General features: G+C 48.4%; 1 protein-coding gene across 3 annotated transcripts in view; it reads right to left on the bottom strand.

Annotated features, from left to right (window-relative positions):
* The window catches only part of ZNRF3 (zinc and ring finger 3), a 163,078-nt gene that overhangs the window by 56,472 nt on the left and 92,745 nt on the right, over positions 1-13,861 (bottom strand). For all 3 annotated transcript variants that reach the window (XM_069557182.1, XM_069557180.1, XM_069557181.1), the window contains exon 2: positions 679-804. In XM_069557182.1, the coding sequence (XP_069413283.1) occupies positions 679-804 (126 nt within the window). The remainder of the gene's footprint in view (positions 1-678; positions 805-13,861) is intronic.

The following is a 13,861-nucleotide window of genomic DNA, read 5'->3' as shown; positions in this document are numbered from 1 at the left end:
AGCAGACATTTCTGGAGCACTCTCTGCTACATATTCTCTCTCATCTCACCTCCTGACCGTCCTGTGAGGTAAGTTCTAAGACAGGACCATAATTGCTGTCTGCCATTCTGAAACCAAAAAAGCTCCACAACCCCCAGGTTTTTCCATAACTCAGCTGGCAGCAAAACATCAGGGCCCTGAACTAACGCCAGGCTATTTAGATTCCAGTTGTCCCACTAGATGTGAATATCCATGCAGGCGGCTACCCAGCTCTGCGTGTGTTTGGTTACTGAGGGCAAACCCATGTCTCCTTAATACAAAATATGTGTATCTGAGCATCTTTCTAACCCCCCAAAATCTCAGAATTCTGAAATATCTGGCCCCAGGGGTGTAAGATAAGGACTGTGAATCTCTATGATCAACCCAGTTTGCAGATAAGGAACTGGGAATCCCTGAGGGCGAGAGACCTGCCCGAGGCCACATGGAGGACCAGGGTGGAGGCCACTCTGAGGCTGCAGCTGCCAGCAGTGTCCAAGCCGCTGACCACCCTGGGGCGGGGGTGCTGCCCCAACACACGACTTCAGCCAGGAAAGAGCGCTGTGCCAACGGGGGCTCTTCTCCACACCTGGCTATTTGAGGACGTGGATGACAGCAGTCAGAACCGGGGCAGGTGGTGGTGGTGGGGGGCCTGGGGCTCACCTTTCCGAGGACAGTGAGGCATGGCTTCGGGTCCAGCTCCGGCTGTTCCAGTTTCACCACTCCGACCCAGCCGTATTCATACAGGTCCTCTTCATCATTGTTGTTACACAGGCCCAGTGGGTGCATCTGGGAAACAAGTGGAGAGAAAGCTTCAGTGGGCAGGCTGCAGGCCTGCAGGGCTCCTGCGGTGTCTTGTCTCAGGCGCCACCGTCAAGAGCAACCTCGAAACCAAAAAGCATATGGGGTGGGGGGAATGCGGTTTTCAACCCTCGGGGGATTCTATTTCAGCATAATGAGCCGAACCCTGGGGAGAACACAGTAGGACCACTACAAATAGACTGAATGGACGCTGTCTCACTGCTCTGTAGGAAGTAGGCACCCAAGGCGGAGGCACCCAAACCTTCCTGATGGGAAGCAGGAAAAGAGAAACAGCTTAACTCCCACGTAAGGGCCGGTCTAAATCACTGTGAAATGCCATGACGTTCAGCGGCAGCATCACAGACTATTTGGCTTCCAGACCTGAACAACACATCTACTTCAGCTGATGCAAGAGGACCTGGAAAAGTGAGGAATTTATGGAGAGACCACTAGCCATGGGGCGGCATCGGCGGTAAAATTAACAAGCCGTTTAAAGGCCACTCCTGGTTACTGGGAGACAGGCGACATTCTTTTGAAGCTTTTTTTCCAAATTTGGCAAAGCACAGAATCAGAGATAGGAAGAAGAGCTGGTCAAATTTTTACCAGGAAAAGTGACATCGGTGACATGACAAAATGATGCTGCCGTTTGCACTCACAGTTCTTAGTGTTGAGTCTGGTATCAGAGGGAAGAATCCCTGATCACCATCCAAGAGGAGGAGGTCCTCGAAGATAAACCTAACCTACCACAACGGTGCTAAGCTCTTTAAATAACCAGAAGGAATATGTCTTTAGGTTCGTGGAGTGTTAGAGATGCAAGAGACCGAGGAACCCACTCTGTAGCCAGAATAGATCAATGTCCTAATCTACAGAGCCTGGGCATACGTTATCTTAAAAGACACAAGAGACTTAGAGATGTGATGAACTTTGATGTCCTGGATTGCCTGGGTAAGCCCAATGTAATCACAAGGGTCCTTACAAGGAAAAGGGGAAATCGTGGAAACAGGGGAGACATGACCGGGGAAGCAGAGGTTGGAGTGATTTGAAGATGGAGGTGGGAGCCAGGAGCCAAGGAAAGCAGGTGGTCAGCTCCCAGAAGCTAGAAAAGACAAGCAAAAGGGTTCTCTTGCAAGCCTCCAGAGCGAATGCAGCCCTGCCAACCCATTTTTTTCACTTCTGACCTCTAGAAATTTGTGAGAGTAAGTCTGTGTTGCTTTAGCCCATTTGGTTTGATGTTACTTGTTACAGCAGCAAATAGGAAACTAAAACATTCTCCTGACCCCCCACTCATTTTATGGATAAAAATGTTTTGGCATCAGATGATAGTAATGGATATGCGAACATTGTGAATGGACGAAACACCTCTGAACTGTATACTTTATATTTTTTTTAAGAGGATTCATAAGTTGTGCTTTATTCAGATTTTGAATCTGACACGGCAGTTTAAAGAAATGAGGCTGATCTATAGACCAGTACAGACACATCAAATCACAATGACATACAAAATGAAAAGCATATACAGTTTGACGCACACAAAATTTTAAATGTCTTTTTTACTGATATATTTATGAATATAAATTCTCAAGAAAAATTTAGAAAGGCTACATGCCAAATTCCTATCTAATTTTCTTCTTGGGGAAGGAATTTTGGTATTTATGAGCATTCAGAGGGGCGTTGAATTGTATACTTTAAAATGGCTTAAATGGTAAATTTGATGTCAATTTTACTGAAATCAAAAAGCTTTTGGGGGGACTCCCCTGGTGGTCCAGTGGCTAAGACTCTGAGCTCCCGGTGCGGGGGCCCAGGGTTCAATCCCTGGTCAGGGAACTAGATCCTGCATGCCACAACTAAGACTTGGTGCAGCCAAATAATTAAATAAATGTTAAAAGATTTTTTTTTTTAATGTCCCAAGAGTTTACTCAGAAACTACTGTCCTCAGTCAACACGGAGATCCACAGCGTAAGACAACAGTGATTTCCACTCCTCCAGAGTCTAAGCCAGCCCGGTGTCCCTCAGGAGACCCTGTCCTCACAGTCCTAGCCCCGCCCCATGACTGACAGTTCCGCGCAAGCAAGAAGGTGGAGCAACGGGGCATGCGAATTCAGGATCTACATCTGGAGATGAAAGCTCTGCAGGGGCCTGAGGTTTAAAAAAGACTCTAACTTTTGCTGAAACCAGCATTCCCTACCCTTTGAGGGTCACCCATGCTGTGCTTACGATGCTCATGGGGCACATCCTGAGAGATGCTGCGTCAGCGACAGCACAGGTACACGTGTGAAGAAGAAACGAACCTAAAGTAGACGTGACTCAAGCCTGACCTGACACGCCTGATGCCAACAGCAAGGGCTTTGACGAGGAGGAGATTGGGGAGGAGATGGAGGGACAGCGGGAGGAAGAGGGGGCCTGGGAGGGCGGTACCAGGAAACCAGAGCAGCAGGAGCGGGAGGAAAAACCGGGGCCCTTTGGCAAACGGGGCAGAGGCCCGAGCTGTGGAGCGGGACACGCAGGCATGGGAGGGGCAGCAAGGGGGTGCCCTGAGCCCGCAGAAATCCCCACTACACATGCCTCACACACACTGAGGTCCCCCTGGAGCCCTGGCCTGCGCCCCCCGGCGGGCCCTCCCCTTCGCGGCGGCCACGCCCTCCCACTCCCCGCCCCCCAACCCCCAGACTCCCTTTCAGACCATCACCGGGGTGACTGTGAGCAGCTCAAAGTGTCAGCCCCGTCAAGGGTGTTGACTTCTGCACAGGGATCAAAGACTTAAAAACAAAAAGGAATTTCTGTAAAGCGCCGGCGGGTGTCATAGGTTGGTGTGGGTGGTTTGTTTTCCCCGGGGAGGGTGAAAGGGCCCCCAAGATCACATCTCAGCGCATCCAAAACCGACCTCCCAGTCTCCACTAACTTCCGAGTTCCTCTCCGGAGTTCTTTCTCTGCCGAGTTCCTTAGAGTTCCTTACTCTAGTTCACATCTCCAGAGGCCTGAACTGGCCAGCCTGAGAACGAAATTTCAGCCACGTCTCAGGTGTAACTGGTCTCTTCCATCCAACTGCCAGATACTGTCCAGTTGGGTCTTTCTCAACTCAGCCCTGATGATATCAGCTTCCAGAAGTGCCTGCCGCCCTAGGTCTCCAAACATTCACATCCTGGGGTCCTCTTTTTCCAAGGGCTCCACTCTATGGGCTCTGTAACATCTTATGGAAAACCCAAACCAACTTCCTGGGCAACCCAAAGCTAACCGAAGCATAAAGAAAAAAAAAAAAAGACTCAGCAACCTAGAACAGAGCTTGACAAAAATTCACTGGAGACAGAATACTTAAAGAGGGGAACGACAGCCTGAAACGATAAGATCAGGAAAACTCCTGGGCAGGTCCACAGAAGAACAATGCCAATAATTCACAAGCTACCCTAAATTGTGAGGATTTAACAGAAGATCTGTCTTGTGTTGTAACTCTGGTCTTGCACTCTCAGAATAACTTTGTGATGTCAACATTCTTGCTTAAGTTAACTGAAGGCAAATTCCCAGCTGGTCCTCTATAGTGAGGCTTGACATTAAGAAGCTGTGTCTAGAGACTTTCCAGGTGGTCCAGTGGCTAAGACTCTGCACTCCCAACAGAGGGGGCCTAGGCTGAATCCCTGGTCAGGGAACTAGATCCCACAGGCCACAACAAAGATTGAAGATCCCAAGTGCCACAACTAAGACCTGGTACAGATGAATAACAGAATTTTTTTTAAAAAAAGAAGTTGTGCCTCTTGCTAGTTTCCTTCTGATTTTGTTCTGAGGGGTGTTTGGGGGCTGGAGAGGATGAGAGCTTTGGAATCATGTAGCCATGTTTTAAAACCTGCCTCTTACGAGGCACATCTCCTTGGGCAGACGACTCAATTTCTGTAAACCTCTACTTTCTCATCTGTAAAATGGGAACAGCAGCATCTGCCTCAACAGGGTGCTGTGCGGATTCAATGAGATAGAACACATCATCATAGTTGCGCAGCAGACGCTTCATCAGTGGGAAAGTCTTCTCCTTCTTCACTTTCTCTAGACATGTCACGCTTGCTTGCAAGTCACACTTCTGCCTAGAATCCTCTGTCCTTCAAGACCAGTTTCAAGGTCAGCCCTTCCGTGGAGCTTTCTTAAATGCACCAGTACAGCTAGCGGCTTGCACCCCTGTGTTTCCAAACACTTTACATGGTCCTTGCCACGTTCCTTCACCGTCTCCTCAGGGATAGGCAGCTGCTTCTAGAAGTCTTCTCAGAGGTCCCCTTTCACCCCACCCACAGCCTTGCACCCAAAAGGTGCTCAATAAATGACCACTGCTACCACACCTCAGCTCTGCTTGGAAATCATTTGGGCCTCTGTTTGCCTAGGGCTTCCCTGGTGGCTCAGAGGTTAAAGCGTTTGCCTGCAATGTGGGAGACCTGGGTTCAATCCCTGGGTTGGGAAGATTCCCTGGAGAAGGCAATGGCAACCCACTCCAATATTCTTGCCTGGAGAATCCCATGGCTGGAGGAGCCTGGTAGGCTGCAGTCCATGGGGTCACAAAGAGTCGGACACGACTGACCGACTTCACTCACTTGCCTAGGTGAGGGACCAGGACAGAACAGGTCAGAATTTCAGCAAACCACTGCATGAACTTTAGTAGAGGCGGCTCTTACAGCCACTGATCCCCAAGTCACCAACACATTCCTAGGACTTTACTGGCGACCTCAGGACTTCCCGGCCACAGCACAGGAGCAAAGGCTGCTCCTTCTTGGTCACCACAGCTGGGCTGGCAGGGGTGGACAGCGCTCTCGCTCTTGGAAGTGCAGGGAACACAATGCCACCTCCCTTCCCCGGGGCAGGCCCAGGACAGGGCTTTATCACGGTGGTGGAGGGGGACGAGGAACAGAGGATAAATTTCAAATTCTCCCACCCCAGTCTGACCTCAGGAGTTGCTGTCACCTCCGATAAGACGAAGGAATAAAGCGAGGAAGAGGCAGGCATTGGATCGAGAGCACAGGGAACCCAACAGAGAAGAAAAATAGAGGGAAATCCCAGGATGACAGCTATGCCACCGGCCGGCCGGGCGAGCAGCCCAGATGGGGCCAGAAGGACGAGCACTGCAGAGAGCAGCAGATAACAAGCAAACAACGGCAGCAGCCTGGGTCATCACCCGGGGGTCTGGCAGTACTGGGCAGAGTGTTATAGTTCTGAGCAGGAGAATGAAACGTGATAATTATACAGCAAACTAAAGCAGTGGAGGCAAAGGGGACAATTATTAACTCCGGAAAAAAAACAAAACGTCAACGCCAGAATTGTAAACCACAGCAGGGCATGGCACGCAGAACCTGCTTGGGAATAGTGACGGCCATAAAATGTAAATCCCGATCTAGGCATTAATTATCATGTGACTACACTGGGAAAATGCAGAGATGGGAAATGTGGGGGGCGAGGTGCGGGGGGCAGGGAGGCAGAAAGGTTGGGGCCAGGGAAGGGATGAGGCGGGTAAGAGAACAAAATGTCCATCTTCCATAGGAGGAAGTCAAAAAACCTATAAATGGGCTAAAATATGAGGCAGTATAAGCACACTATTTAGAAATTATTGACAGAAACTTAGAAATATTCCTAGAGGTGAACAGTAGAAGAAACCACTAAATAACTGAAAATAGTTCCCTCTGAGAAGAGCAATTGGGAATGGCAACGGGTGCCCCAGAGGAAGCCTCTTTTTATTAAAAGCCATGAAGTGCCCTTTGCCTGTTATAAACGTACATGTGCTTCAGATTGGCTAAGATCTTTGCAGGCACTGCTGGACAGAACACCTTCCTCCAGGTGTTCCAGCAGATTCTCTGGGTGCTGCAGGGAAGTGTTCCATCGGGTCAAAGAGAGACCCCACAGGCAACCTGCACAGAACCGTGGCCTTGGAGGAGGGCCGTCTGGGACGGCTCTAGGGGCCCGCAGGCCCAGGGCTGGCGATGGCGGGAAGACGGCACACAGGACTCAAGGAGAACGGTGCAGAGAGGACCCCCAAGCCCATGCCACCCCCACAGCCCAAAATAACTTCCGGGTGGCACCAGGGTGTGACAAGGACTTGAGTGTTGCAGAGGTGGCAGGCACAACAAGCCAGCTGGTCGGTTGTTCTAAGGAGCCCCGGTTTTCTCCCAGACACAGACAGATCCCATAACCTCCAGGAGGGGCGCCGAACGACTGACCTGCACTTCCCCACAAGGAGCTGCTCAGGGCCAAATGGCTAACAATGAGCAGACCAGAGTCCTGGCCACCGGTGGTGCCGGGAATTGAGCGTCTGGCTTCATGCTGAAATATGAAGATGGACCTTCTTCAAATTTCTTGGAGCCTGATGGGGTTGGCTATCAGGGTTTCACTGTTTTCTTAATGGACAAAGACTAGAGGGAACTTCAAAGCCAAAAGCCTATGTCAGACAAGGTTAAATAACTGGAGAAAACAGAACCACGCTCCCTTGGGGACAGGACATCAAGCCAGGCTTTGAAACCAAGTCCCGCTCTTTAAGAAGCTCTCAGGACAAAATCCTTGAGATATACCGGGGCACTTTCCACAAGTCTAAAAGGGAAAAACTGAAACCGGGGCTGGTGGAGCTCTTATCCAAGGTTACAATATCTCCACACTCTGCTGCAAGTTTAAAATAACTTCAAAAGGGCCGCCTGCTTCTAAGTGGGTTACTGTTACACTGGAGCCAAACACGGAACGAATAGGAGGAGAGACATTTCGGTCTGTAATATTATCTCATCAAAAAATTCCTGGGGATTTAAAAGGGAAACTTCCTTCCTTTTGTCCTTTCGCCGCCCGTCGACTAGGGTAGGGTGTCAGTGTGGTACAGGGTTTCACAGCCCTGGACCTTTTCCTAAAAGGTGTGGCGGCTGCAGTCAAGACTTATAATTCATGTGAAAGAGTGGAAAAGGACCGCTCCACCCGCTTCTCTCTTGAATCATAAGGATTATTTTTTTTTCTCTTCTATGTACAAAGAAACAGCTCTCTTCTGCTCTTTGAACAAACATCCTGAACCTCCTTCTGGAGCTAGAATCCAGAGGGCCCCGAACACAGTTTTTCTCCCCCGGTTGTCATAGCAATGGGAACAGAAAGTACCACAGACAGACACAGAAAAGGAGCTGGCTGTTGCTGCTGTTTGCTGGAAACTTAGAAGTGGGAATTGTCTGAGGATTAAAACCAGTGTTTCTTTTGCCGAGGACTCTGGTTTTCTGAACACGGTCTTCTGCCATGGGCATCACTTTTTAGAGAAAAACCAAGAACCGCGTCTACCCCTGTTTGCTTCCTCTTGGTACCAGAGAACCACTGAGAAGCTGCCTGTCGGAAGCTGCGCAAAGCAGCAAGCATTTCAAATCCACCTTTTCACCTGAACATCTCCAGGCACTGAATTTGGTCAGATGATTATGTTGAAACTTAGATATAGCCCTGTGTCTATCCCAGGTCTGACTTTAAAAACCTTCACTTAGAACTTCCAATTCTGACTCCAAGTGGGTGAGGATATATTTCATAAGTTAAATTTTATTTTCTAAAAAAGAAAAAAGTATCCAACAGCCTATAGAAAACCATCTGAAAATGTTCTGTTCCAAAAATGACTCAAAGTGACTCATACCACTACCTGATGACAAGAACTGAGCTCCACACGGAAATCCACGGACACAGTTTTATTTTAAATTGCAAGATGTAATAAAGGACACTTGATTGTTCCTACTACAAAAAAGGTAAGGGTTCGGTGCCTGTACACAGCACAGAGTTACTAAATCAAGAAGAAACATGTTGGAGGGGAAAGCATAAAGTGCGCTTCTCATTCTCCCAGTTTTACAAACAACACTATAAAACCACAAAATCAACAAAACTACGTGGTGCCAGTCTTAAACTGGAAAAATGGAACAAGTAGAAAAGGAATTCCAAAAACACATTTAAGTTGTTATAAGGTCTTAATATGACGTAACCCAGAGCAACGTAAGAATGGAGAAAGGACTCACTCGATAAACTGTTGGAACAGGTGTATAGCAATGCATAGAAAAGCTCAGTCTGGCTGTCCGTAAGCTATTCTGAGAATTGATGCGGCAACTTGAGTTAAGGGAAGCCCTTTAGGGAAGCTGGAGAACAACAAAAGGAGGCAGAAAGAACAAGATATTCTTAAAACGTCTCCATGTTATATCAGTAGCAGAAAGGAATGAAATGATGGTTATAGGACAGACATCAATAGGCTACAGTAAGAAAACTGAAAGACCATCAGCCTTACTGTGGATTAATGCACAGTAAAATCACCAATGAAAACCGATGCTAACCACAGGGGAGGGCTGCTGGGTATATGTGGACTTGGGTGGAATCTGTCTAGCAACATGCAACAAACCCGAGATCCTATGACTTCCTTTCCCCCATAATTCCATTTTTAGAGAAGATCCTGAGGAATTAATCTAAAACAAATAAGTCAAAAACAAACTAAATAAACAAAAGAAGAAACACAATCCTAAAGGAAATCAACCCTGAATATTCATTGGAAGGACTGATGCTGAAGCTGAAGCTCTAATAGTTTGGTCACCTGATGCAAAGAGGCAACTCACTGGAAAAGACCTTGATGCTGGGAAAGATCGAGGGCAAGAGGAGAAGAGGGCAGCAGAGGATGAGATGGTTGGATAGCATCACTGACTCAATGGACACAATTTGAGCAAACTCTGAGAGATAGTGAAGGACAAGGAAGCCTGGTGTGCTGCAGTTTATGGGGTCACAAAGGGTCAGACATGACTTAGTGACTGAACAGTAACAACTTTACATGATAAAATCTTCAAGCAGTCCCCCTCCAAACTATGAAAATATAGAAAGAAAAAAGATTTCCCCAAGAGTATATAATCAAACAAAACAACGTACCTAATTTATGGGATATTGTACAACCCTAGGAAGATAATGATGAAGATAACAGGGTATAAAAAGCACCATGTATGAAATCGTAAGAAAAGTGTATTCATAAGGCAACACCTATTCAAAAATACCATCTGCAGATGGGCAAAGAATGCAAGGAGACAATGAATTTTAAAAGTTGATGGGTTTAGAGTGTAACGGTAGCTGGAAGCTTCCCTGTAGTGGATTTTAGTATTCACCCAAACCAACGTTTGCTGAGCGCTGACCCGGTGCTGGACACTGCACAAGAGAAGGTCATTAAGACCTACTGTGGGGACTTCCCTGGTGGTCCAATGGTAAGACTTCGCTTGCCAATGCAGAGGGTGTGGGTTTGATCCCTGGTCCGGGAGCTAAGACCCCACATGCAGCCTGGCACTGGGAGTAGGTGCTGGTCAAACAGCACAGGCTGCGTGCAAGGGCTCAGCAAAGAAAACACAGGAGCAAGTTATTATATGCCAGCACACAGTGAGGAATCAACCATGAACACTATCCTAACCAATGACGACAGCAGCTCAGCTCCAGCCATTCTGACACGACGAACTTGCTCGCGGGGCCACCTGATCACAGAAACACTTTACCAAGTTACACAGCGATTTGACTTTCTTCCTCGGAAACACACAAGGCAGATGGACAAAAACACTTGAAACAAAAATAAAGCTAAAAGTTTTTTCACCTAGAAAGTACACTGTGTGCACGCTAAGTTGCTCAGTCGTGTCTGACTCTTTGCGACCCCTTTGTGGACTGTAGCCTGCCAGGCTCCTCTGTCCATGGGATTCTCCAGGCAAGAATACTGGAGTGAGTTGCCCTGCTCTCCTCCAGGGGAACTTCTCGACTCAGAGATCAGAGCCCCATCTCTTATGTCTCCTGCATTGGCAGGCGGGTTCTTTACCACTATCGCCACCTAGAAAGCCCCAGAAAATACACTTCTTCACCCCAAATATGACAATAAAGGGCAAGTCAGGGGTTCCTTATAAAATAAAGACAACTCCTGAGATTTGAGGAGTTTCTTACAAGGAATACCCAGTGAGAGAATGCAGGCTTGCTGTAACTGAGTCATTTTCTGAATGCAAAGAAAGTCTGGCCTTGGGGAGGTAGATTCATTACATTACCTGCCAGTCATGATTCTAATTCATTTTCAATCAGAATGTCTCCTTAATTAGTAAAATGTAGAAAGTAAGAGGAATGAGCCAACAGTTGCCAAGTGACCATTCCGGGCGCGGAGGGACTCAGCACCATGTTGGGAGCGGGCACTCTGGTGTCCAGCCTGGGGGCAGAGCCTGTCCTTTCTGCTGACCCCGTGGCGCAGCCCTGACGTGTTGGATGTGGCTGTGAGCCGCTGGCCAGGGTGGCTCCCGGCACCGCCGCTTAACTTCTGGCCGCCTGGGAAGAGCCATGCAACCTCAAAGCTTGCTTCCAGTCTGAGGGAGGCGCTGATCCTGACTACGTGCATCTATTCCTGAGGTTAGACCTGCAGTGGGCCCATGTCCTGGCAGGTGGCCAGTGCGGCAACACACCTGATACCAGAAGCACAAGCAACCAGAGGAAAGAACAGATCAGCTGGACTAGTGACAAATGGAGAGGACACCCTCAAGAGTGTGCAGAGACGACCCAGAGGATGGAAGAAAACGCAGACCCGTCATGTATCTGATAATGGACTAAAATGCGGAGACATCCTTACCACTCAGCAACAAAAGGACAAATTACCTAATTAAAAAATGGGCAAGGGATCAAAATAGATATTTCTCAAAAAAAAAAAAAAAAGAAAAAGCAAATGCAAATAAGCACATGAAAAGTTGCTCAACGCCATTAGCCATCAAGGAAATGCAAATCAAAACCACAACGAGCTACCACTTCATACCCTTGGTGCTGTGCTGTGCTTAGTAACTCGGTCCTGTCTGACTCTTTGCCACCCCATGGACTGTAGCCCACCAGGCTCCTCTGTCCATGGGGATTCTCCAGGCAAGAATACTGGAGTGGGGAGCCGTTCCCTCCTCCAGCGGATCTTCCCAACCCATGGATCAAACCCCGGTCTCCTGCATTACAGGTGGATTCTTTACTGTCTGAGCCACTAGGGAAGCCCCCATACCCTCTAAGACACCTGTACTCAGAAAGAAAATAACAAGTGTTGCCTACCAGGTGGAAAAATTAGAACCTCCATTCACTGCTCTGGGAACTGTGGAGACAGTACAATAATTTTGCAAACAAAGAGAGTTACCATCTGACCTGGCAATTCCACTCCTAGCTATATAACCAGCAGATATGAAAACATATATCTACACAAACACTTGCACCTGAAAGTTTATGGTAACATTATTCGTTATTCCACCAAAAAGGTGCAAACAACCCAAATGCCCATCAGTAGGTGAATGGGTAAACAAAGCATGGCACACTCACATGGGCACATCATCTGGCTATACAAAGGAACAGAATCCTGATACATGCTACAACACGGGGGAACCTTGAAAATATTAAGCTGAGTCAAAGAAACCAGTCACAAGAGTCCACATCTTATATTGCTCTATTCATACGAAAGTCCGGCACAGGGAATTCTATAAATACAGAAAAGAGATTTGTGGCTGCGTAAGGCTGGAGGGTTGAGGAATGAGAGGCTGGGGAAGTAGGACCTAAAAGGTACAAGGTTTCTTTTTTGATATGATTTGAATGTTCTAATATGGGTTGTGGTGACACTCTACAGCTCTGCGAATATACTAAAAACCACTGAACCCTATACTTTATACAGTGAACTGTATGGTGTGTAAATTATATCTCGACGAAGCTGTTATGAAAGAGCTATGCAAATAAAGGGAAAGTTAAAAGAGAAAAAAAATAGGGCAGGACTCTAATTAAGAGCAATTGTATGGCGTGTTGAAGAGAATGTAGTCCTGGAGGCCCATTTCCTCGGGTGTAAAGTAGGGACAGGGCCTGCATCTCCTGAGTACTCGGTAAATTAGGATCTCGGGGCTGCGGGTGAGGGGTGTGTATTGAGGCACAGAGTCTAAGAGGGTGGGGTCTCTAGGAAGTGGGACAACAGGAGAGTGGGGCGGAAGTACAACCACCCCCGTTCGCCATGCCCAAGACCATGGACCCAAGCGAGAAACTTGTCACAGGAAAGCAGGACCCCAGGGGTGGATCCAGAACAGGGGTGGGGGGTGTGGGTGGGGGGCAAGAGCCTGCAGGGAGGGGACGGGTGCCTCGGAGGCCTCAAGGACTCACTAGCTCCACGCACAGGCCCCGGGTTCACCCCATCCCGTCCTGCCTCTCTGGAATTGCACTGGTGAGTTTCCAGACTAGAGCCTTCAGAAAGGGACACTGGATGAAAACCGCCTGATTAAAACTGTTCTGTGTTAGTCTGTTAATAACAGGGGCGGAAGGATAGGGAGGAGAGGAGACCACAACAATAAAGGCAATAAATTATACGCTGCGCTTTCCCACCCTGGACGACCCTGGGCGAGTGGCATAAGGGCTCTGTTCGCTCCCGAGAGCGAGAGGAACACCTGCCCCCTGCTCATCCCACAGGGGTTTGGGGAGGATTAATGAGATGATGTCTGAGCTCTGCTCCAGGCCCCCTGCAGACACCACTAGGTCTCAGGCATTATTAGCACAAGCTAGGACAGCCCTCTGCCCTTTCCTCACCTCATTATGACACCTAAGCTTAATTACATCTGCTATTAAAATTCTCACTCTAAGAGTGCACCATGGAGATCACAACCCAGGCTGGGTCAGCACTGCCTGGCCAGCCTTGTTAACACCAGGCCTTAAACTCTGCTCTTCAACAACAGGGCACCTTGAACCTTCACACACAGCGCGCCCAGCATTTGATGCCAGAGACAGATGGTTTAAAAGGCCCTCTAGGATCTCCCTAGTGGCTCAGTGGAAAAGAATCCACCTGCCAATGCAGGAGACACAGGTTCGATCCCCGCTCTGGGAAGAGTCCACGTGCCAGTGGAGCAGCTAAGCCCGTGGGCCTCAACTATGGAGCCGGCGTACCTAGAGCCTGTGCTCGGCAACGAGAGAAGCCACCTCACTGAGAAGCCTGTGCACCGCGACAAAGAGTAGCCCCCGCTCGCTGCAGCCAGAGGAAGCCCACGTGCAGTAAAGAAGACCCAGCATAGCCAAAAATAAATAAAACCGACAAACAATTAAATAAAGGGCC

This window comes from Ovis canadensis, chromosome 17, assembly GCF_042477335.2.
Source record: "Ovis canadensis isolate MfBH-ARS-UI-01 breed Bighorn chromosome 17, ARS-UI_OviCan_v2, whole genome shotgun sequence".
NCBI classification, from domain to species: Eukaryota; Metazoa; Chordata; class Mammalia; order Artiodactyla; family Bovidae; genus Ovis; species Ovis canadensis.
This window is presented reverse-complemented; position numbering and strand designations above follow the sequence as displayed.